The 21,472-nt window shown below is 51.3% G+C and overlaps 2 protein-coding genes across 11 annotated transcripts; both read left to right on the top strand.

Moving 5' to 3' along the window:
- The first annotated feature begins 2,077 nt into the window (after window positions 1-2,077).
- PKDREJ (polycystin family receptor for egg jelly) lies at window positions 2,078-9,757 on the top strand. Its single transcript, XM_023221736.2, has one exon. The coding sequence runs from the start codon at window positions 2,098-2,100 to the stop codon at window positions 8,851-8,853; it is 6,756 nt and encodes a 2,251-aa protein (XP_023077504.1). The 5' UTR covers window positions 2,078-2,097; the 3' UTR covers window positions 8,854-9,757.
- A 5,640-nt stretch (window positions 9,758-15,397) lies between these two features.
- Window positions 15,398-21,264, top strand: CDPF1 (cysteine rich DPF motif domain containing 1). Of its 10 annotated transcripts, none has more exons than XM_023221751.1 (4): window positions 15,398-15,439; window positions 16,976-17,088; window positions 18,043-18,154; window positions 20,038-21,264. In XM_023221751.1, exons 2-4 carry the CDS (start codon window positions 16,976-16,978, stop codon window positions 20,182-20,184), a joined length of 372 nt encoding a protein of 123 aa, XP_023077519.1. In that variant the 5' UTR covers window positions 15,398-15,439; the 3' UTR covers window positions 20,185-21,264. The 10 variants fall into 10 exon arrangements, with proteins under 10 accessions (XP_023077519.1, XP_023077520.1, XP_023077517.1 ...); XM_023221749.2 differs by having other exon boundaries at window positions 15,402-15,802; XM_023221741.2 differs by having other exon boundaries at window positions 15,402-15,802; window positions 18,043-18,158.
- Window positions 21,265-21,472: the final 208 nt, after the last annotated feature.

The following is a 21,472-nucleotide window of genomic DNA, read 5'->3' as shown; positions in this document are numbered from 1 at the left end:
TTAACCAGTGCTGTCTTTTCCACACACAAACCCAAACCAAGCCAAGATCAGCTCATGTACGCACCAGCTGACCCTCCAACACCCAGGCCTGCCCCTTCCACTTCACTGGGCCCTCCTCATTGGCCTACCTTCTTCCCCTCTTGCTGTTTCCCCACAGCAGGGTGATGCTTGCAAGATGGAAATCAGGTCAGGCCCCTTTGCTGCTCAAAACCATCCAAAGGCTTCCCAGCCCACGTGAGACAAAATCCAACGGTGTTAGTTACCATGTCCTACAAGCCCTTGCCTGCTTTGTCTTTGCCCGTCTCTCCAATTACATTTCCCCCACTCACTATCCTCCCCCTTACCCCAGACACACTACTAATCTCTCTCCTGCCTGTCTCAATGCTTTTGCACATACAATTCCCCTTGCTAGTGAGAGGTGACAACGTGATAGCAGCCCTCGATCGCTCTCGGCGCCTCCTCGGCCTCTGCGTCCACTCTGGCCGGGCGTGAGGAACCCTTCAGCCCGCCGCTGCACTGTGACAGCCCCTCTCTGGGCCGGCGGAGACCGGAGCCGGCTCCCTCTGCTTGCGGGGAGGTGTGGAGGGAGAGGCCGAGCGGTAACCGGTGCTGCGCTCGGCGCTCCCGGGCCAGCGCGAGTTCCGGGTGGGCGCGGGCTCGGTGGGTCCTGCGCTGGGAGCCACCGGCCGGGGCAGAGGGGCTTAGCACCCGGGCCAGCAGGTGCAGAGAGTGCGCCGTGTCCCCCAGCACTGCCGGCCCGCCAGCGCCACGCTCAAATTCTGGCCGGGCCTCAACCGCCTCCCCGCGGGGCAGGGCTGGGGACCTGCAGCCGCCATGTCCGAACCCCGCTCCCCGCGCCTTGGGCTCCCGCGCGGCCCAAGCCTCCCCGACGGGCGCCGCCCCCTGCTCCACGGCGCCAGGTCCCATCAACCGCCCAAGGGCTGAGGAGTGCTGGCGCCCGGTGCGGGACTGGCAGGCAGCTCCGCCCGCGGCCCTGGTGCGGGATCCACTAAGGGAAGCCAGCTGGGCTCTTGAGTAGGGTGGGGACTTGGAGAACTCTTAGGTCTAGCTGGAGGATTGTATATGCACCAATCAGCACTCTGTGTCTAGCTCAGAGTTCGTGGACGCACCAATCAGCACTCTGTATCTAGCTAATCTAGTGGGAACTTGGAGAACTTTTATGTGCAGCTGGAGGACTGTAAAGGCACCATTCAGCACTTTGTGTCTAGCTCAAGGTTTGTAAACGCACCAATCAGCACCCTGTGGGCCAATCAGCTCTCAAATCAATCACCGGTAGTGGTGTAGACCTGTAGTCTGGGAGGCTAAGGCAGGAGGATTCCTTGAGCCCAGGAGTTCAAGGTTACGGTGAGCTATGATTGCACCACTGCACTCCAGCCTGGGCAACAGAGCAAGACCCTGTCTCTAAAATCATTCATTCATTCAATCAATCAATCAAGTCCCAAAATATACAGCAAAAATGGAGTTAAAGAATGAGGCCAGGCACAGTGGCTCACGCCTGTAATCCCAGCATTTTGGGAGGCCAAGGTGGGTGGATCACTTGACGTCATGACACTGCACTCCAGCCTGGGTGACAGAGAGAGACTCCATCTCAAAAAACAAGCAAGCAAACAAAACAAAACAAAACAAAAAAACCCCAAGCCAGCTAGAAAGAAAAGAGCAAAGCGAACCCAAAAAAAGGAACCGAAAGTCAGACCTTCCTGTGCACCCAGGGATCTCACAGTTCCCTCCTGATCTCCCACGCTGTGACTGGCTTTCCCAAGGTTTCCTGCTGAAGCCCCTTGTCTGTGGTCTGCACCGGGCTGAACTGCCCTCCTGAGCCATCCTGACCCTGGGCCTGCACACACTTGGGGACGGAGAGGGGAGGGGTCCCCGCAAAGCCCCCAGTGCCGACTGACCCCCAGCTCCGAGGTCACAGCTGCTCTCTGGGACTCTGTACCTGGGACCCCTCTGCCCGTGGCCTTCGACGCCCGAGACCCCCACTGTCCCCAAGACCCCCACTGTCCCCGCGACCCCCGCGGCAGTTGGGCGCGCCTCGCGGCCTCCACGGCGCCTCCCAGCTTCTCCCTGGTCGGCGCCATGAGGCCTGGGCCCGCTCTCTTCCTTCTGGGCCTCGGCCTGGGCCTGAGCCTCGGCCACCTCCCGCTGCCGCCGGCTCCTCGCGAGGCACAAGCCGCCGTCCCCGGGCCGCCCGGAGTCCTCCTCAGGGGCGCCCAGGGCCTCGGGGTGCGCGGCGGCCGCGCCCTCCTCAGTTTGCGGCCCAGCGCGGTGAGGGCGGGCGGCGTGGTCCTGAGCGGCCGCGGCAGCCTCTGCTTCCCCCGTGGAGGGGCCAGGTGGCGCTGGTACTGCCTCGTGTTGCGCGTCCTGCTCAGCGCCCAACGCCTGCCCCGGCCCGCCGCGCCCACGCTCGTCGATCTGCAGCTCACGGCGCGCGGCGGTCGCCTCTCCCTGACGTGGTCCGCGTCGCTACCGCGCTGGCCCCGGCGCTTGGCCTGGGCCTTCCGCCTGCGGCTGCTCGGACCCGGCGCCGCCCGCCCGGCCTCCCCCGCGGCCCGCGTCTTCCCGCGCTCCGCCGCGCCGGACCCGCGGCCCCAACCGGGCTTCGTGGCCCGCACCGAGTGCCCCACAGACGGTCCCGCGCGCCTGATGTTGCAGTCCGTCAACTCGTCCCGCCACAGAGCCGTCGAGTCGTCCGTGTCCTGTCAGATAAACGCCTGCGTCATCCAGCGCGTGAGGATCAACACGGACCAGAGGGGCGCCCCCGTGCGCCTGAGCATGAAGGCGGAGGCCACCATCAACGCCTCGGTGCAGCTGGACTGCCCGGCTGCGCTTGCCATCTCCCAGTACTGGCAGGTGTTCTCAGTACCCGCCGTGGGCCACGCGCCCGACTGGACGCAGCCCTTGGATCTGCCCCAGCTCGAGATCAGGAATAGCCCCTTGTTCATTCACATCCCCAGCAATTCGTTACAGTGGGGAGTGTATGTGTTTAATTTCACGGTGTCCATCACTACAAGGAACCCCAAGATGCCCGAGGTGAAAGACTCGGACGCCGTCTATGTCTGGATTGTCAGGAGTTCCCTGCAGGCGGTGATGCTTGGTGATGTCAACATAACAGCTAATTTCACAGAGCAGCTGATTCTGGACGGGTCCACATCCTCGGACCCAGATGCGGACAGCCCGTTACAGGGACTCCAATTCTTTTGGTACTGTACCTCAGATCCCAGAAACTACCGTGGGGATCGAATAATCCTGGGGAGCAAGGAAGTCTGTCACCCCGAGCAAGCCAATCTGAAGTGGCCCTGGGCCACGGGCCCTGTACTGACACTTTTGCCAGAAACACTTAAAGGCGACCACGTGTATTTCTTCAGAATGGTGATTCAGAAGGACTCTAGGACAGCTTTTTCTGATAAGAGGGTCCACGTGCTCCAAGGACCAAAAGCCATAGCCCACATCACATGTATCGAAAATTGTCAGAGAACCTTCATTGTCTCTGATAGATTTTCTTTGTTCCTAAATTGCACAAATTGTGCAAGCCGTGATTTCTATACATGGTCAATTTTGTCTTTTTCAGGTGATGAGATGCCATTTGATTGGATGGGGGAAACTGTAACAGGAAGGAATGGTGCTTATCTGTCTATAAAAGCTTTTGCTTTTCAGCATTTTTTGGAAGCTGAGTTTTCAATTTCTCTACATCTAGCAAGTTGGAGTGGAGCTACCTCAGTCTTCAGGCATTCCTTTATTATTAACCATGGCCCTCAAATCGGAGAATGCAAAATTAATCCAGCTAAAGGAATTGCACTTATTACTAAATTTGTTGTACAGTGTAGTAATTTTAGGGATAAGCACGTCCCTCTTACATATAAAATAATTGTTTCTGATTTGCACAGTGTTGGTGAAATAAGTTCAGTAAAAGAGAATACCCTGGGGACCATCCTGTACTTGGGGCCTCAGGCCACATCACCCCCTTCCTTTCTCCCTGTTGGTATGGTGGCTAATCAATATGCCTTGAAGATATATGTCCAAGTCTATGACTCTCTAGGAGCTTTTTCTCAGGTGACTTTGCATGCCACTGCACAAGCTCCCACTGACAAAAATTCATCAAAGACTGTGTTGAATCAGTTACTCAGTTTCACCATGGGACCAAGTTCATTGCTGTCTACTTTGATTCAAAAGCAGGATTTTTTACCTGCAGGTTACTTACTGTATATAGTAGCTTCCGTTTTGAATAACATGAAAACTGAGTTACCTCTCCAAAATGACAGAGTCAATCTCCGAAAACACCTCATCAATCAGTCTTTCCTTCTTCCTGTAAGCACTTTGGTGGAAATTGGCCAGGTAGTCATGACTATTACCAAATTAACCCAGAAACCCTCTGAATTCACTTGGGATGCTCAGAAACGTGCCACCACGAGGATATGGCAAGCAAATCAAGCCCTACAAGAGTATCAACAAAAAGATAAACGCTTTCGATCTGAACAAATAGAAATCGTGAGCACTGGAATATTAATTAGTTTGTCTAATATTCTTAAAATGACTTCTCCTCACCAAGTGGTTAAAGATCCTTTCTATGTAATAGAATCTTTATCAGACACAATACTGGCCAAAAAAGTGCCAGGGAACAAAACCACCTCAATGAGAACCCCTAATTTCAACATGTATGTCAAGAAAGTTGAAAAGTGGGGTGTTACCCAGGTCTTCGGAAATGAGAAACACTGCAGAAATTGTTTTTATCCAACACTCAATGCGAGCAGTGTTCCTGGTCTGTCTGCAAATGCTCCCATTTCCACAATGTTTTGTGATTTCACAAATGACCCCTTTCCTTGGTTAAATGATCAGGAAAACACTTCGGTACAGGTGTTTGGATTCAGAATGACAGGAGTTGCAGATAATGGTAGTGTGCTAGAGATTACACCTGATGTAGCGGAAGTGTACCTCATCAGGAAAAACTTGACCTTTGCAGCTTTTAATCTCACAGTGGGACCCAACGGAGATGTTGATGGGTCCTCAAAGAAGACGACAGGTGGGTTTAGCTTTCAAGTGGACAGTAGAGTGCTTAGGGAGGTGCTGGTCCACATAGTGACAGAGGTGATGGTGCTGTTCACGGTGTTGGTGTACACAGGCAGTCAGATCACTCCCACAGCACTGGTCGCCACCTTCCTAGTGCCTCATGACATCCCTCCAGTTGCCAGCCAGAGCGCCCTGTTTGACCCGGCCTGCACCGTGAAGAAGGCCCGTGTAGTCTGCCTCCCCATGTCCCTGCTGCAACTCATAGCTCAGCACAGCCACTCTCCCCACTGTACTGTATCCATAGTTCTGCAGGCACCTGGTTTTGTCATGAAGCCTAATGACAAGCTAGTGAGAATTTCTGTTTTCAGCATCCAGTGCTTGGACATGTATGGGATCCAGAGTGAATGGAGAGAGGGTTACTGCGTTCTTGGTGAGAAGACCAGCTGGCATGACGTGCACTGCATCTGCAAGAACATAGTGAGGGCCAGACGACAGCTGGGCACAGTCGGACTCACCAACATTCACCTGCATACCCACTATGTGATGGCCAAGGTGATTGTGATCCCTAATCCTGTGGATCTACGGTTAAACATCATCAAGAGCCTTCACCAAAACCCTGTGACTCTCTTCACTGTGCTTTCCATTATTCTCTTATACGTGATCCTAGCTTTTTGGGCCTTATACAGGGATGAAATTGACCAGCATCTTCGGGGCCATGTGATAGTTCTACCAGATAATGATCCTTATGATAATTTATGCTACTTGGTGACTATTTTTACAGGAAGTCGTTGGGGGTCTGGGACCAGGGCCAATGTCTTTGTGCAACTTAGAGGAACTGTGAGTACCAGTGATGTGCATTGTTTAAGCCATCCACATTTTACAACTCTCTACCGAGGTAGCATCAACACTTTCCTCCTAACGACAAAAAGTGACTTGGGGGACATCCATTCCATCCGTGTGTGGCACAACAACGAAGGTCATTCACCTAGCTGGTATTTAAGTAGAATCAAAGTGGAAAATCTGTTTAGCAGGCACATTTGGCTATTCATATGCCAGAAATGGCTTTCTATCGATACCACTTTGGACAGAACATTTCACGTTACCCATCCAGATGAGCCTCTGACCAGAAAAGACTTTTTCTTTATAGATGTGAGTAGTAATCTCCAGAAAAACCACATGTGGTTCTCTATTTTTGCTAGTGTTGTTGCTAAAACATTCAATAGGCTCCAGAGATTGTCCTGTTGTTTAGCAATGTTGCTAAGCTCTCTTCTTTGTAACATTATGTTCTTTAATCTAAATAGACAAGAACAAACTGAGTCAAGAGAGAGGAGGTACATGAGATCAATGATGATAGGAATTGAAAGTGTCTTAATTACAATCCCTGTGCAATTATTAATAACTTTTTTGTTCACCTATTCCCAGAGGAAACCTCAAGCGGATCTAGAGGAGGTATCTCCTCAAAATCATCCTCTAATGTCAGAAGCAAGTGAGCACTGGGAAGAATGCTTAAAAAAATGGCATGCTTATGAAACTGCTAAGGCACACCCCAGGGAGGTTGCAAAACCTGCATCTAAAGGAAAGCCCAGGCTTCCAAAGCCTTCTCCTAAGGCAACCTCCAAACCCAAGCACAGGCATAGGAAAGCACAAATCAAGACCCCAGAGACCCCCAGGCCAAATACAAATTTCAATAACAACATAGAAGACAATCAGGATGTCCCCTCCAAAGAGCATCCTTCCCAACAGGATCTCCAGCAGCTTAAGAAAAAACCCCGGATCATCCTGCCTTGGTGGTGTGTTTATGTTGCATGGTTTTTGGTTTTTGCTACTTCTAGCATATCCTCATTCTTCATCGTATTTTATGGACTGACTTACGGCTATGACAAGTCAATAGAATGGCTCTTTGCATCTTTTTGTTCATTCTGTCAGTCAGTTTTTCTGGTGCAGCCATCTAAAATTATACTCTTGTCAGGCTTCAGAACAAATAAACTCAAGTATTGCAAAAACCTTTCGTGGTCAACCAAGTATAAATATACTGAGATCAGGTTGGATGGAATGAGAATGCATCCAGAAGAAATGCAGAGGATACATGACCAGATTGTCCGAATCCGAGGCACGAGGATGTACCAACCCCTTACAGAAGATGAAATCAGAATATTCAAAAGAAAGAAGAGGATCAAGAGAAGAGCACTCCTGTTTCTGAGTTACATTCTAACTCACTTCATCTTTCTAGCCCTTCTGTTGATCCTTATCATCCTACTACGTCACATTGACAGCTTTTACTATAACCAGTTTATTCGTGATCGGTTCTCTATGGATCTTGCTAACGTGACTAAGCTAGAAGACATCTATAGATGGCTAAACAGCGTGCTGTTGCCTTTGTTACACAATGACCTGAATCCAACATTTCTTCCTGAAAGCTCATCTAAAATCCTTGGCCTTCCATTGATGAGACAAGTGAGAGCAAAATCTAGTGAAAAAATGTGTCTACCTGCCGAAAAGTTTGTGCAAAACAGCATCAGAAGAGAAATTCATTGTCATCCCAAATATGGCATTGACCCAGAAGACACAAAAAACTATTCTGGCTTTTGGAATGAAGTTGATAAGCAGGCCATAGATGAGAGTACCAATGGATTTACTTATAAGCCTCAAGGAAAGCAATGGTTGTATTATTCCTATGGACTACTACACACCTATGGATCTGGAGGATATGCACTCTATTTTTTTCCAAAACAGCAGCAGTTTAATTCCACACTGAGGCTCAAAGAACTTCAAGAAAGCAATTGGCTGGATGAGAAGACATGGGCTGTGGTTTTGGAATTAACAACTTTTAATCCAGACGTAAATCTGTTCTGTAGCATCTCAGTCATATTTGAGGTCTCTCAGTTAGGAGTTGTCAACACAAGCATATCTCTGCACTCTTTTTCACTTGCTGATTTTGACAGAAAAACTTCAGCAGAAATCTACTTGTATGTGGCCATTCTCATTTTTTTCTTAGCCTACGTTGTGGATGAGGGTTATATCATTATGCAAGAAAGAGCTTCCTATGTGAGAAGTGTGTATAATTTGCTCAACTTTGCTTTAAAATGCATATTTACTGTGTTGATTGTGCTCTTTCTCAGGAAACATTTCCTGGCCACTGGCATAATTCAGTTTTACTTGTCGAACCCTGAGGACTTCATTCCCTTTCATGCAGTTTCTCAGGTAGATCACATCATGAGGATAATTTTGGGTTTCCTGTTATTTCTGACAATTTTGAAGACCCTCAGGTATTCTCGATTCTTCTACGACGTGCGCCTGGCTCAGAGGGCCATCCAGGCTGCCCTCCCTGGCATCTGCCACATGGCATTTGTTGTGTCCATATATTTCTTTGTATATATGGCTTTTGGTTACCTGGTGTTTGGTCAGCATGAATGGAACTACAGTAACTTGATTCATTCCACTCAGACAGTATTTTCCTATTGTGTCTCAGCTTTCCAGAACACTGAATTTTCCAATAACAGGATTCTGGGGGTCCTGTTCCTCTCATCTTTCATGCTGGTGATGATCTGTGTCTTGATCAACTTATTTCAGGCTGTAATTCTGTCTGCATACGAGGAAATGAAGCAGCCTGTGTATGAGGAGCCATCAGATGAAGTGGAAGCAATGACCTATTTGTGCCGTAAGCTGAGAACCATGTTCAGCTTTCTGACCTCACGATCTAAGGCCAAAGATGAGCCTGAGTTCTTTATTGACATGCTGTATGGGCAGCCAGAGAAGAACAGCCACCGTTATCTGGGGCTGAAGACCAGAAACATCAATGGGAAGAAAATGGTTTACCTTGTTGTTTGATGGATGATGGTTTCATGAGTCACAAGCAAGTGTTCCCCCAAATGCTGAGTCTGTGGGATTAAGGGGATTAGGGAGTGTCAGCGGCTCAGTCATGCTTTCTACTCATGTCCTTCACAAGGCGCATCCCCTACGTTTGGAAGAATCCCCAATCTTGGCCTCTGCTCTTGGGAATGTAAGGGTTGGTGTGGTATAGCATCTGGGGAGACAGCAGGATCACAGTGTGTGATTCCTGGACTGATTTCCTTTTAGAGGGGAGTTATATGACTCCCTGTACAAGGGCAATCCTGTTTCTTTGGTGCCTGCAATTTAGAGAAGGCAGAGCCACTGGTTTTGAGAACCAGATTTGAGAGAGGGACCTGGCCAGGGTGGAGCATTGTCTGGGTGTTTCTGTGCTTGACCCATGCTGGAAGCCGATGGCCTGTTGCTCCTGACAGAGCCCCAAACTCCTTGGCCTTGCTGGGAGGCCCCTTTGTAGATCAGGGCTGCCGAGCCTCCCCTCCTCTTGGTCCATCTGGGCTTAGGGCCTCGTGGGGAGTTCCAGGACTTGCTTCATGCTTGGGAATGCAGAAGTGGTGCTTCTCATTTATTCTTAAAGCTACTGGTAGTTAAAGTAAAATTCAGTAACATTTTCTGACCAAGACACGTGTTTTGTTAAACAACAAAAAGGTGTATATGGGTTCATATTGAAATATGTCTATATGTTGAATATAGCAACATATGCATCTAGGATTTGGGCATTTGGTTATTTATGGTGTGCCGGACTATTTAGGAATAAGGAAAATGTGGTTTATCACTTCAGGGAAACAAGGGCCGGTAGCTGTACTATTTTCACTCAGAAGCATGTTCATTTATGTAAATGCCACTTTAAGCTTTATCAGAATTAAATGTGAGATTTCTTCTTTGAGCCTTGCAGTGATTTCTGTGTGAGGGGCATATACACATATAGCTCCTGCCCTCAAAGTGGAGGCCTAGAAAAGGGGGACAACCAAATGAGATGGGTGGTTGCTTTGTACCCACTTCGGTGTCCCTGTCATCTTCAGTTGCACTGAAATGGCCATACCACACTAGGCCCCTGCAGACACACATAGACTCCTTTCGTCGTTTTCTTTGAGGGGACGCCTAGACCTGGGCAGAACGTAGTTCTGTCTCACTTGTTGCCAGGTGGGAAGACGAAAAGGTCTCATGATTCACCCAAGGCCTCACACAGTTAAAAAGGGTCAGAAGGTCACATGGTGGTTGGGCGCAGTGGCTCACACCTATAATCCTAGCACTTTGGGAGGCTGAGGTGGGTGGATCACTTGAGGTCAGGAGTTCAAGACTAGCCTGGCCAACATGGCAAAACCCCGTATCTACTAAAAATATAAATATTAGCCGGGCATGGTGGTGGGCACCTGTAGTCCCAGGTACTCAAGAGACTGAGGTAGGAGAATCACCTGAACCCAGAAGGCAGAGGCTGCAGTGAGCCGAGATCTCGCCACTGCACTCCAGCCTGGGCAACAGAGCAAGACTCTATCTCAAAAGAAGCAACAAAAAAGGAGGTAAGATGGGGATTTTCTAACTTCCCTGGTGGGGAGGCCATGGGAGTGGCCTGGCCCACACTGGCCCACTGCTTCCGACTGGGGCATGTTCTTGAGATAGTGCCTCTCTTAACCACCTGACTTCTGAATGGATTGAGAAAAAGGGTCAGCAGGTGTCCACATGATTACTTTTTACTGATAGAGGCTGGTTGCAGTCAGGTCAAATGCACTTGCCCACTGAACTACAGAATGAGGGAGCTCGAGACCCAGTTGCAGGCAAGCTGCAGAGGCCTGCCCTTCAAGGCAGCAGTGACTGCTGGCAGGAGGGCAAGGCAGAGACACATGCTGTCTGTGGGTGGGCCTTCCCAGGCCTTCTCCGCCAGTTTGGTAATCCGCTGAAGTCCCTGCCCCTTCTCAGGGGCTGAGTGGGATCAGGGTAGGCTAGTTGGCTTCCCTTCCCGGGAAGAAAGCACCAGGGGTGGAGAAAGGTTTCCCACCAACACAGCCTGAGCTGTGCAGTGGGAGAATGAGTTACTAATGAGTCAGGAGGGCCACAGTTGTAACCACAGGGGCCACATGGGCAGAGGCCGTAGGGAGTCACTGGAGGCCCAGGAACAACCACTGGAGGTGGTTTGAGTGACGACCAGGGACAGCTGCTGTGGGACCTGCCAAATGAGACAAGAATCTCAATTTCTTGGTGAAAGTGAGAAAACCAACAGTCACAGGACTCTTTCCAGGCATGTTGGGAAAGAGAGTACAAGGGGTTTTCTTCTAACCTGGTAAGAGTGATGACAGGTATTTATACAGTTTAGAAACAAGGAGATGCCAATTATACCATTATCAGGAGGACAAGGTATCAAGTAACAAATAAAAATTCAGGTTTCTTTTGAAGGCCATTTTCACAGGACATAGCAACAATTTGTGTGTGTTGGGGAAGTGGGGAGTGTCCTTGTTTTTTTTTTTTTTTTTCCTTTTTTTGAGATGGAGTCTTGCTTTGTTGCCCAGGCTGGAGTGCAGTGACTTGATCTCAGCTCACTGCAACCTCTGCCTCCTGGGTTCAAGCAATTCTTCTGCCTCAGACTCTCAAGTAGCTGGGACTACAGGTGCACACCACCATGCTCAGCTACTTTTTGTATTTTTTTTTTTTTTTTGGTAGAGATGGGGTTTCGCCATGTTGGCCAGGCTGGTCTCAAAATCCTGACCTCAGGTGATCCACTTGCCTCGGCCTCCCAGTGCTGGGATTACAGCGTGAGCCACTGCGCCCGGCCCATAGCAACAATTTCTAAAGGAGTCTTTTTTTTTCTTTTTCTTTTGAGATGGAGTCTTGCTCTGTTGCCCGGGCTGGAAGATCTGAGCTCACTGCAACCTCTGCCCACTGGGTTCAAGCAATTCTGGTGCCTCAGTCTCCCGAGTAGGTGGGACTACAAGCATGCCCCCACCAACGCCTGGCTAATTTTTGTATGTTTTTTTAGTAGAGATGGGGTTTCACCATGTTGGCCAGACTGGTCTCAAACTCCTGGCCTCAAGTGATCTGCCTGCCTTGGCCTCCCAAAGTGCTGGGATTATAGGCGTGAGCCACCGCACCCAGCTAAAGGAGTCTTTTAAGACTCTTGTTCTCTTGGCCGGGCGCGGTGGCTCAAGCCTGTAATCCCAGCACTTTGGGAGGCCGAGACGGGTGGATCACGAGGTCAGGAGATCGAGACCATCCTGGCTAACACTGTGAAACCCCGTCTCTACTAAAAATACAAAAACTAGCCGGGCGAGGTGGCGGGCACCTGTATAGTCCCAGCTACTCGGGAGGCTGAGGCAGGAGAATGGCGTAAACCCGGGAGGCGGAGCTTGCAGTGAGCTGAGATCCGGCCACTGCACTCCAGTCCGGGCGACAGAGCGAGACTCCGCCTCAAAAAAAAAAAAAAAAAAAGACTCTTGTTCTCATTATACTTCCAGGGATAGGGTAGGACTATTCCAGAATAATTGGCTGTACTCATGAATACCCTCCCACTATCTCTGTTGCACGGAACAAGAAGATGGATATTCCTGTTCTCAATTTAGCCCCTTATTAAATACTCAGAGTAGTTGAACAAGTTTTATATGCAGAGAAAGCTCCACTGCTGTAGCTACAGAGAAGGGGATATACGCCCTTCATCTATCTCAACACTTACTGTTAATTATGAAGACTTTGCATTTTTAAGGCCTGCTTCTGGAATTTCATTAGTTAGCACTAAAAACAAAATGCAAGCCTTTAGACTTCCATGTTACTGGCAGAAACGGAGAATAGAACAAATAGAATGATGTTTAGTGAAGTGGGGTACATAAGAAGTTATTCTTCCACAGTACCCCCTTTTGCTGCTATTAGCAATATTTTAGCTCTAGATTTCATCTGCATTCAATTCCTTCTGATTTTCAGATTTTCTTTCACAGTCTTCACCTAAATACACAATGTACAATATTTGACATTGTGATAATCTTTTAAGATTACATCCATACAACATTTTATAAGTATTGCCACAACATATATGCATTTTTCCCAGCGAGTCCACCCCTAGCATCTGTGGGGCCTAAGGCAGGACTACAAATCTCTGTATGTCCAAATATTTAAAAGCTTACAAACCGTTACATAAAACATTTATATCCACTTACCTGAACAAATACACCTTCATGAAACAGAGTTCAAAATTATGTGTAAAACCATGGTTTTAATATAGCTGAAAATTGGCAAAATATTAAAGATAGCTAATGTTTATTGTGTACCTCTGGGTATTCTGTTGATGGGCTGCTAATGCTTGGATGGGTAATAAATACATACATAATCCACAAATTATGTTATTTCTTTCATAAATGTTTTCCTTGTCTTCATTTCAGAAGAATGACTAATGACAATTTTCACGCAATTGCCTTTTTTTGACGGTAGTGTCAAATTAGACCACCTTTCCTGAGTCAGTATACTTTCAGATAGTTTTTAGTTATTTCAACTGGCAGAAACTTGACTTTGCTGAGAGCAGTAATGAATTATGAATAAGATTCTTAAAGCTGTACATGCAGAAATGAACCATGACTATTGATATCATGTTTAAACACTGTAGAAAGGGCGCGTTTGAAAAATTATCGGGATTGCAGAAAATATTACACAATATTTTCATTATATAAAATAATGTTGTTATTTCACCATTATCATCATTTCTTACATTTAGATCCATATAGGATTTCTTACGTTTTTCTTTTATGTTGCTGGGGTATTATAAAGAAAACTGAAAACTGTGGTAGGTTACTCACTTTGTTTGACTCTCTCTCTTCAGTAGAATTTATACCTTGATCTACCATGGCCGGAAAATAGTCTCTATAGAAGTTAGTTTCAGAATCATTCGTACATAAATCTTTTTCTTCGGACTCCAGCAAATGCTTCTAGTTCTGATTTTCTTACATTGTACTTGAATGTCATTTTAGTGCTTATTTCATATGCAGTTACTTTTGGGAAACCATTTTCTCCTAAAACTTAATGCAATATTTTAAATCCTTTTGGATTCTTTAAAGTTTTTTCTAATTGTAATAACTGGACAGCTCAAATACAAAATTAACTATTTTCTGCCAAAGACCACGATTTGCTCTTTGAATGCTGCCTATTATTTCACTTAACTCTTCTAATGCATCTAATGTTAACCTGTCTAACCTAAGTCAAATTGCTTTAACGGCACTTATGGGGTTACCATCATTGTATCTGACGGTAGTCACAGGTCAAATTCAAAATGCTTCAAGATGTTCCATCTTTAGACACCTCTAGAAACAAAAACAAAAACAACCCAGTATGTCATCTTTGAAACGATCTAACGAATCGAATGCCATTGCACTAAGCACAGTGGCGGTCATCGAAATCCAGCTCCTTGCTAATTGCTTGCTAATTCCTGGGGCCGCTCTTGCCCAGGTCTAAGAGTTGTTCTGGTTTCCACGACTGCTAAAATGCCTTCTACATCCTTACTTCGCAATTCGCCAAAGGAGCAAGTCCCAGACCCCAGCCTGCTGCAACTTGGCAACATTCCTACAAATGTGGCTTGACAAGCCAAGAATAAATTCTGGTCTCTCAGGAACAGAGACGAAGCACCCCTCGGCATAGGGAAAGGTCACAGAGGGCCCTGTAACACAACAGCACGTGAAAGGCTGCGGGCTGCTGGCACAGGCAGACCTCCCGCGTGGAGCAAAACCCTCAAATCTTTGGGGGAAGGAGGGCGGCCACCCTGTCGTCCCCAAAGCACAGGTGAAGGCCCGCTGCGGCTGGGGCGAGGGACTCCAGCTGGGAGGACTGGGGCTCACAGGCAAACCCAGACCGGTTTCAGAGTCCGGGCCCCTGACCCCAGGGAAAGGTGCCTCTCACACACGGGAGGCTCCAGGAGTAGGGCGGGCATTTTGGGTCTAGGGCACGGTGTGTCAGAGGCCACGGGCGGGAACAGAGGCAAGCAGGTGTGCCTGGTGCCTAGGGGCGAGGGGCAGCAGAGAGGCCCGGGAGGCTAAAGGAGAACGCGGCGCAGACCCCAGGGGCGCCGCAGGCCACGTGGGCTTTGGAGGAGCAAGGACAGGTCCTGAGACCCCCGTTTGGCCGACACATCCCCTCCTGCGAACGGGGGCAGACGTCCCGGTGGGATAGACGGGCAGTCTAGCCCGCAGCGCCGGAGAGCGGATGGGAGACTGGAAGCGCCCTCGCGCCCCTCAGCTATCCGGGGGCCTCGCGCCGGCGACCTCGACCCTATCGAACCCGGTGGAACACTCAGAGAGAAGCTGAGCGCCTCGCAGCGGCCAGGACAGCAGGCCAGGCCCGCGCCCTCCCGCAGCGCACGGCCAGACGGGACGCCCCTCAGCACGGAGCCCAACCCCGCAGACGGCCTCGAAGCTTAGAGCCGAAAACCGCGCAGTGGACCGCCCTACCAGAAAAGCAAAGCGGAGGCGGAAAACCACCTCGACGTCCTGCCTTCCGCTCCGCGCCTGCGTCTGCGTCTACGACTGCACCGGGGTTGGTCGGGCCGTCGTGGGGCGGGGCCGCGCAGGCGCGTTGGACGCGAAGCCGTGCGACGCTGGCGGCGGTGAGTTCGAGGAGGCTGCCTGGCGGGGGCGAGCGCGCTGTGGGTCCGCCTTGCGCTGCTTCAGGGCGCCTCCCGCTCGCCGGGACTGAGTTCCGCGCCAGCGTGGCCTGCTGGGTTCCAAGCGCCAGGGGTCGGCTCTGCAGCTCTCAGCTTTGGGGACGGGACCGAGGAGCGGGGTGTGGGCCTCACGGAACTGTCCCCCCGACCTCAGGCAGCGCTGGGGCGAGAGAGGGCACGCGGAGGCTCGCGGGGACCACCAGCAACCCCCGGACCAGTTCAGCCGTCCTTGCTCACAGGCGCCGTCCCCAGGAGCCTCGGCCGGGGCTTAGGACGCCCCGGTGTGCAGAAGAGAAGCGGGATCAGGTTCACGCACACCCGTGACGAGATCGTAACTTCTGTTTTGTTTTGTTTTGAGACAGAGTCTCGCTCTGTCGCCCGGGCTGGAATGCAGTGGCGCGATCTCGGCTCACCGCAGCCGAGAAGGAGTTTCGCTCTGTAGTCCAACTGGAGTTCAGTGGCACAGTCTCTGCTCACTGTAACTTCCGCCTCCTGGGTTCAAGTGATTCCTCTGCCTCAGCTTCCTAAGTAGCTGGGATTGCAGGCGTCCACCACTATGCTCGGTTAATTTTTGTACTTTTAGTAGAGATGGGGTTTCACCATTTTGGCCAGGTTGATCTCGAACTCCTGACTTTAGGTAATCTGCCCGCCTCTGCCTCCCAGAGTGCTGGGATTACAGGCATGAGCAACTGCGCCTGGGCAGATTGTAATTTTTAAAGTCATTGGTAACCCATGCTTCCTGGAGTTGCATCTGGGGTTACCCAGCCGGGAATCCCATCGCATTTGATATGCCTTTATACACCACGCTCAGTTCAGGCCAGGGGAGTTCACAGCCAAGAGCTAGGGGCCAGCTGATAATGTCGTACTTGATTCCATAGTCAAAGAAGGAGCTGGGTAATCAGCAAAATCGTAACTTTTGATGAACCCATGAGATGGCAGCCATTTAGCTAGAAATCTAAGGAAAGAGAGGCTACATAGACCCAACCATGAGCATGAGAAGGGGGTTCCATACAAGCAGATAAGAAAACAGTTTTAATGAAATGCTGTATACCACGTGTGGACTAGTGTGAGGGCATAGAGCAGCTGGGAGCAGCAGAAGCAGGAGAGTCTGCGCCCACTCTGGCCTCTTCTCCACCAGCGCTCACTGGGGGCTTGTGGTTAAGAATGCGGCAGAGCGGGAGACCAGAAAGCTTTTACTGTGGTGCAGACCCGGAGGAAGAGATGACTGCTCTGGCTGGATACTGTCTGGATCCTTCTCTCTAGTAGTACAAAAACCTAAACCACTGGAATATGGACAGCAAATCCTGTCACTCTGGGCACCGGTGAAAACCTGTTTCAGCTGGGGATAGAGAAAAGGGTACGGTGGGGAGGCAGGAAACTGTCCTAGGACTATATCATTAGGGTCTTCATAGCTGGGAAAGGGGCAGGATTTCTGAGAAAGCCTGTGACCCAGGGACACCCCATCTCTTGATCTTGCAGATGGCGTCCCATGCAGAGTGCCGGCCTCTGGGAGTGTTTGAGTGTGAACTCTGTGCCTTGACCGCTCCGTACAGCTATGTGGGACAGGAGCCCCCCAACACCCAGTCGATGGTGTGAGTCCATGCCTCTTGGGCCAGAGCCAGGGAGGCCTGTGCCCAGTGCTGGTTGGTGGGTGCTGCGCCTAGGTCTGACAACTGGCTCGGGTGTGGAGCTTTAGGCCCCAGCCTGGCCAGGCTCTGGATGCTTCCGGTGTAATCTCTGGAGGCCTGGGCAAGGCTTGGGGTCTGACTCTTCCAGAACCTTCCTCCACACCTAGCCCAGAGTCCAACACCTGCTCTAGCTGTGGGGGAGCAGTTCAGCAGCTGGGGGACCTATGGTGGCCTCCCACTTTGGGGCTGCACCCTTGCCGTGACACTTTCTTAATGGGAGGTGTTTCTCCCTCGCAGACTGGACTAGAGCCAGTGGGTCCAGGGGCTTATCTCTTGACCTCCAGCTTGTCCTTCATCAAATGCCACTTTGTTGGAAAGCCGGCCGGTGTGTTACTCACATGGGATGCAGTGGGGCGGCGGGGAGCGTGGCTTTTTCCTGCTGGCTGTGGTCCCTCTGCTGACCAGGAGCCTGAGTGTCATCATGTCACTCTGTGGTCTCATTGTGATGTGTAGCGTGAGGCCAGCTGGCTTCCAGGGGCTGTGAGGGTGTGGCTTGGGGTGTAGGGAGGCCTGGGGTATTCAAATGGTGGCCTTGTGCCCCCACCCCGGTGAATCAGTCAGGGTCTGGGGACCCATGTTGCAGCAGCCCTGCTTTGGCTGAGAACAAGGGGTTCTCTCTACCATGGCTGTTACAGAGGTGAGAGCAGGTTCAATTTCAATGCCAGTGTGGCCCCCAGTTGCTGATCCTTTCTGTCACTGCCCTGCAGCACGGGCGGCCTAGTCTCCTGCCCTGATGAGCCCACGCAGGTGTACAGGCCCTGCGGAGGTCCAGGCTGCTGCTGCCCGGCCATAGCTTGTGGCTGATTTTCCGACAGCAGAGATTTGGGCTGTTCTGACGCTGGCATCACTCTCCTGCAGCCTCCTGGAGGAAAGCTATGTCATGAAGGATCCCTTCACCTCCCACAAGGACAGATTCCTGGTCCTCGGCTCGCGCTGCAGTTTGTGCAGCAGGCTGGTGTGTGTGGGCCCGGTGGGTAAGCAGCGTGGGCTGGGGCCGCCTGTCCTTGCTCTGGTTATCCTGGAGCTCTCACTGGGTAGAGAGGACTGGGAGGGAGGGACCAGCTGGTTCACCCCATTTTAGATGGGGCCCCCCAGCTGATGAAAGGGAGAGGTGAGAGGGCAAGCTAGGGTCAGTTAGAGGGTCTCAGCCTGGTGTAGGAATGGAAGTAGGTTCTTGGTGGCTCTGCACCTACCCCAGTGGCCCCTCAGGGTTCCTCCCCTCCCCACCAACCGTACAGACAGTCCTTGTGCTCCCTCTCACCAGGATGGTGACTGACTTTCTAGGTGTTCTTGGAGGGATCTCCTAGGAGAAGGGACTGTCCTTTCTTGAGCACTTGTTGTGTGCCAGGTCCTGTGCTTGGGACCTGTTTTCCTGCAGAGGCTTCAGGACCTGCCCCTAACTTAGTCAGGTCCTGCCCCTAACTTAGTCAGGTAAAGCAGTATTATATTCCACCCATTTTATAGATGAGGGAACTGAGCTTCAGAGAGGCTGGGTGGGCCAGGTTCACCTGGGTAGCTGAAAACCCAAGGGCGGATGGAAGTGGAGCAGTGTGGCTTTTCCAGCATGACCAGTGTACTTAGAGTGACCCTGGAGTCCGAGAAGTCCCTGAGCATCTGCCACAGGGCGACACACACAAAGGGGAGCTGTATCAACAGCCAGGGGGACGAGATGGGCCAGGGTGGGAGGAACCTCCGCAGGGTGGCATGGGAGTATCTGAGGCTTATGGAGGAGCTGGCGGTCCAGGAGAAGCTGGGAAAGGAAGACTGCAGAGGTGTGTGGGCCAGGTGAGGAGGTGGAGGTCTTGAATGCAACACCTTGGTCTTGGGCTGCTCTTCGTGAGCAGCGGGGTGGCAGAGGTGGGGGGCCCACGCAGGTACCACGAGTCTGCAGCTTTCTTTGTTAAAACAGTAAGTTGTTAGTGAGCGATCTACATGGCTAAAGGTCTTTTCTAAGAACTGCAGGAGGGCAGCCTTATGTTTGCGAGCACGCTAAGCTTTAAGAACAGACAGACACCAAAAATAAGAGTGGCCTAAGTAAAGCAGATAGTTATTTACTTATTTTCTCCCATGTAAGAGTCCAGAACTGGTGGCCTCGGCTGGAAGGGCACCCCTGTTGTCTTCAGCAGAGTCTCCGTTTGGGTCCCTTGTGGCTGGGGCAGCTCCCACCATTGTATCTGCATCCCAGGCAGCGGGAAGAGATGTGAGAGCACAGTCCATTCCTTCAAAGGGCATGAGCAGGAGGTGGCACACACAGTTGCTGACACCCCTGAGCAGCCTGACTCACATGCCCAGTTACAGAGGGGGCTGGGGAATGTCATCCTTAGCCATGTGCTGTGCGCCGTGATGAATCTCGGGAGTTCTAGCGTGTAAGAGAGAGGAGAGAGGACATGGCTGGACAGTTCTGGCCTCCTGCCCAGACTAGCTGGCTCGTCCATGGCCTCTTTGGTCTGTGGGGCTGTCCTTCCTGTCCCCTGCTGCTCCCAGCACCAGGTGGCCACTGCTCCTGCTGTGATAGCTGGGAGGGGAGGACTCTGGGATTTTCTGGGCATGGCCTGTGCTCCAGCTTTCCATTATTATCACTGCCCCGTGATGGAGCAGAGCCGGCCCCAGAGCCTTTCTGTCTCATCCCAGCTGTTCCCACCCAGGGTAGCCCAGGCCTGCATTGCTTTTCTCCTGGACACCCTGCCAGGCCCTCAGGCCTGGCTCTCCCTCTTGCTGGTCTAGCTCTGGCCACCTGCCCACACTGTGCGTGCTGGAGCCCCAGCCCAGCCCCCCAAGTGTGGGCTAGACCCTGGGAGGAGCTGCGCCGTGTTCCCAGGATACTCAGTCTCCATCCTTGTCCCCTTCTTTCAGGAGTGCAGCTTATTCTACTCCAAGAGATTCTGCCTCCCTTGTGTCCAGGAGAACATCAGTGCTTTTCCTCAGGAAATTCGGCAAGACTTGGAGAAAAGGAAAGCTCCATCAAAGAGGACCCCCAGCCAGCCCGGTTCTCGGATGTGAGTGCAGCCAGGGCTGGGTCATCGGGCAGCACCCTGCACAGAGCTCCTGGGCCAGCCTGCGCCGGGGATGCTGCTGAGCTGGGAGCTGCCATGCCTGGCCTTGTTTCTGGACCACTGGGAGCAGCACTGCAGCCCAGGGGAGCTGGAGTCCAGTTTGGAGCAGCCACAGGCCCAGGGAGCTGTAGCAAGAGGGTAGCCCAAAGGCAGATGCCAGACAAGACACAGCCAGGAACCTGGCCAGGTGTCCCCACATGCCCCTCAGGGCCCAGGCCTGAATGAGTGCTGCTCAGATGTGACTGAGAAGGATGACCTCCTTCAGTGGGGCAGCTCCTAAGAGGCCACGTGCAGGTGCCTGTCAGGGGAGATGCCACACTGTGTCGGGGCCATGATGCATGGGAGGTGGCTGCAGTGGTCTCTCTGTAAGGAAAATCACTGACAGCAGCTGCCCTTCTGGAGCCAGTCTGGAAGGTCTAGAGGGGGATAGAATTTTTACTTCATATCCTTATGTGATGCTTGGAAAATGTTTTTAACCTTGACCATGTATTATGGTTATAATTAAAAACCCAAATAACCAGCTCATGTATGGAAAGGAATCTCCCACTGAAACGTTTGGATACCCGACATTCTCCCTGGGCACTTGACCCGGCAATGGTTGGGGTCTCCTAGGAAGCTGAGTGCTGGCTTCTAGCCTTTCCAGTTCCCTCAGGCTCTGGCTTCAGCTCTGGCCCCTCCATTCTGTCTTCCTCGACCCCAAGTCAGGAATGCCGTGGGCTTCCTGCCCTCACCCCACACCTCAAGACCATCCCGCTGCCTGCCTGTCTGCTTGCCCCCTGCCATCTCAGACTCAGTCCTGGGTGCCTGCGAAGCCTGACCCCATTGCCTGCCAGGGGTTCCTGCAGCACCCCCTCCTCCAGGCTCCCCATCTCCTTGAAGCTTCCAGGGTAGCAGCTGGTGGGACATTGATCTGTGAGCTCTGGAATGTCTGCTTAGAGTTCTGAGAGGCAGGAACTGCTCTGTCTTTGTAACTACTCAAGGCCAACTGTCACATGAAGGAATGAATAAAGCGTTTTTACTGACTTGTACACTGATGGATTTTAAGATGCCCACTGCTTTAAAAGTTCCTGTTGTATGTGACTTCAGACAAAAGGATGTCGTGTTCTGGAGCCACATTGTACTCAATCCTTCCTGTACGCTGAAGGACACAAGAGGGATTCTGCAGGTGGAGACAGCCTCCATGAGGGGTGCAGGGCCTGTTCTGGCGGAGGGCGGACCCCACAGCTGAGGACTTG

The sequence above is a fragment of the Piliocolobus tephrosceles genome, chromosome 19 (genome assembly GCF_002776525.5).
Source record: "Piliocolobus tephrosceles isolate RC106 chromosome 19, ASM277652v3, whole genome shotgun sequence".
Taxonomy (NCBI): Eukaryota; Metazoa; Chordata; class Mammalia; order Primates; family Cercopithecidae; genus Piliocolobus; species Piliocolobus tephrosceles.
The sequence above is the reverse complement of the archived record's forward strand: the minus strand, read 5'-3'. Positions and strand labels throughout refer to the sequence as shown.

Excerpts from the sequence above, each read along its gene's own strand:
- PKDREJ (XM_023221736.2), top strand. The coding sequence starts at position 2,098 with ATGAGGCCTGGGCCCGCTCTCTTCCTTCTGGGCCTCGGCCTGGGCCTG.
- CDPF1 (XM_023221741.2), top strand. The coding sequence starts at position 16,976 with ATGGCGTCCCATGCAGAGTGCCGGCCTCTGGGAGTGTTTGAGTGTGAA. Across the intron at positions 17,089-18,042 it reads CCCAACACCCAGTCGATGGT|CCTCCTGGAGGAAAGCTATG; the intron begins GTGAGTCCATGC and ends ACTCTCCTGCAG. Across the intron at positions 18,159-20,037 it reads GGTGTGTGTGGGCCCGGTGG|GAGTGCAGCTTATTCTACTC; the intron begins GTAAGCAGCGTG and ends CCCTTCTTTCAG.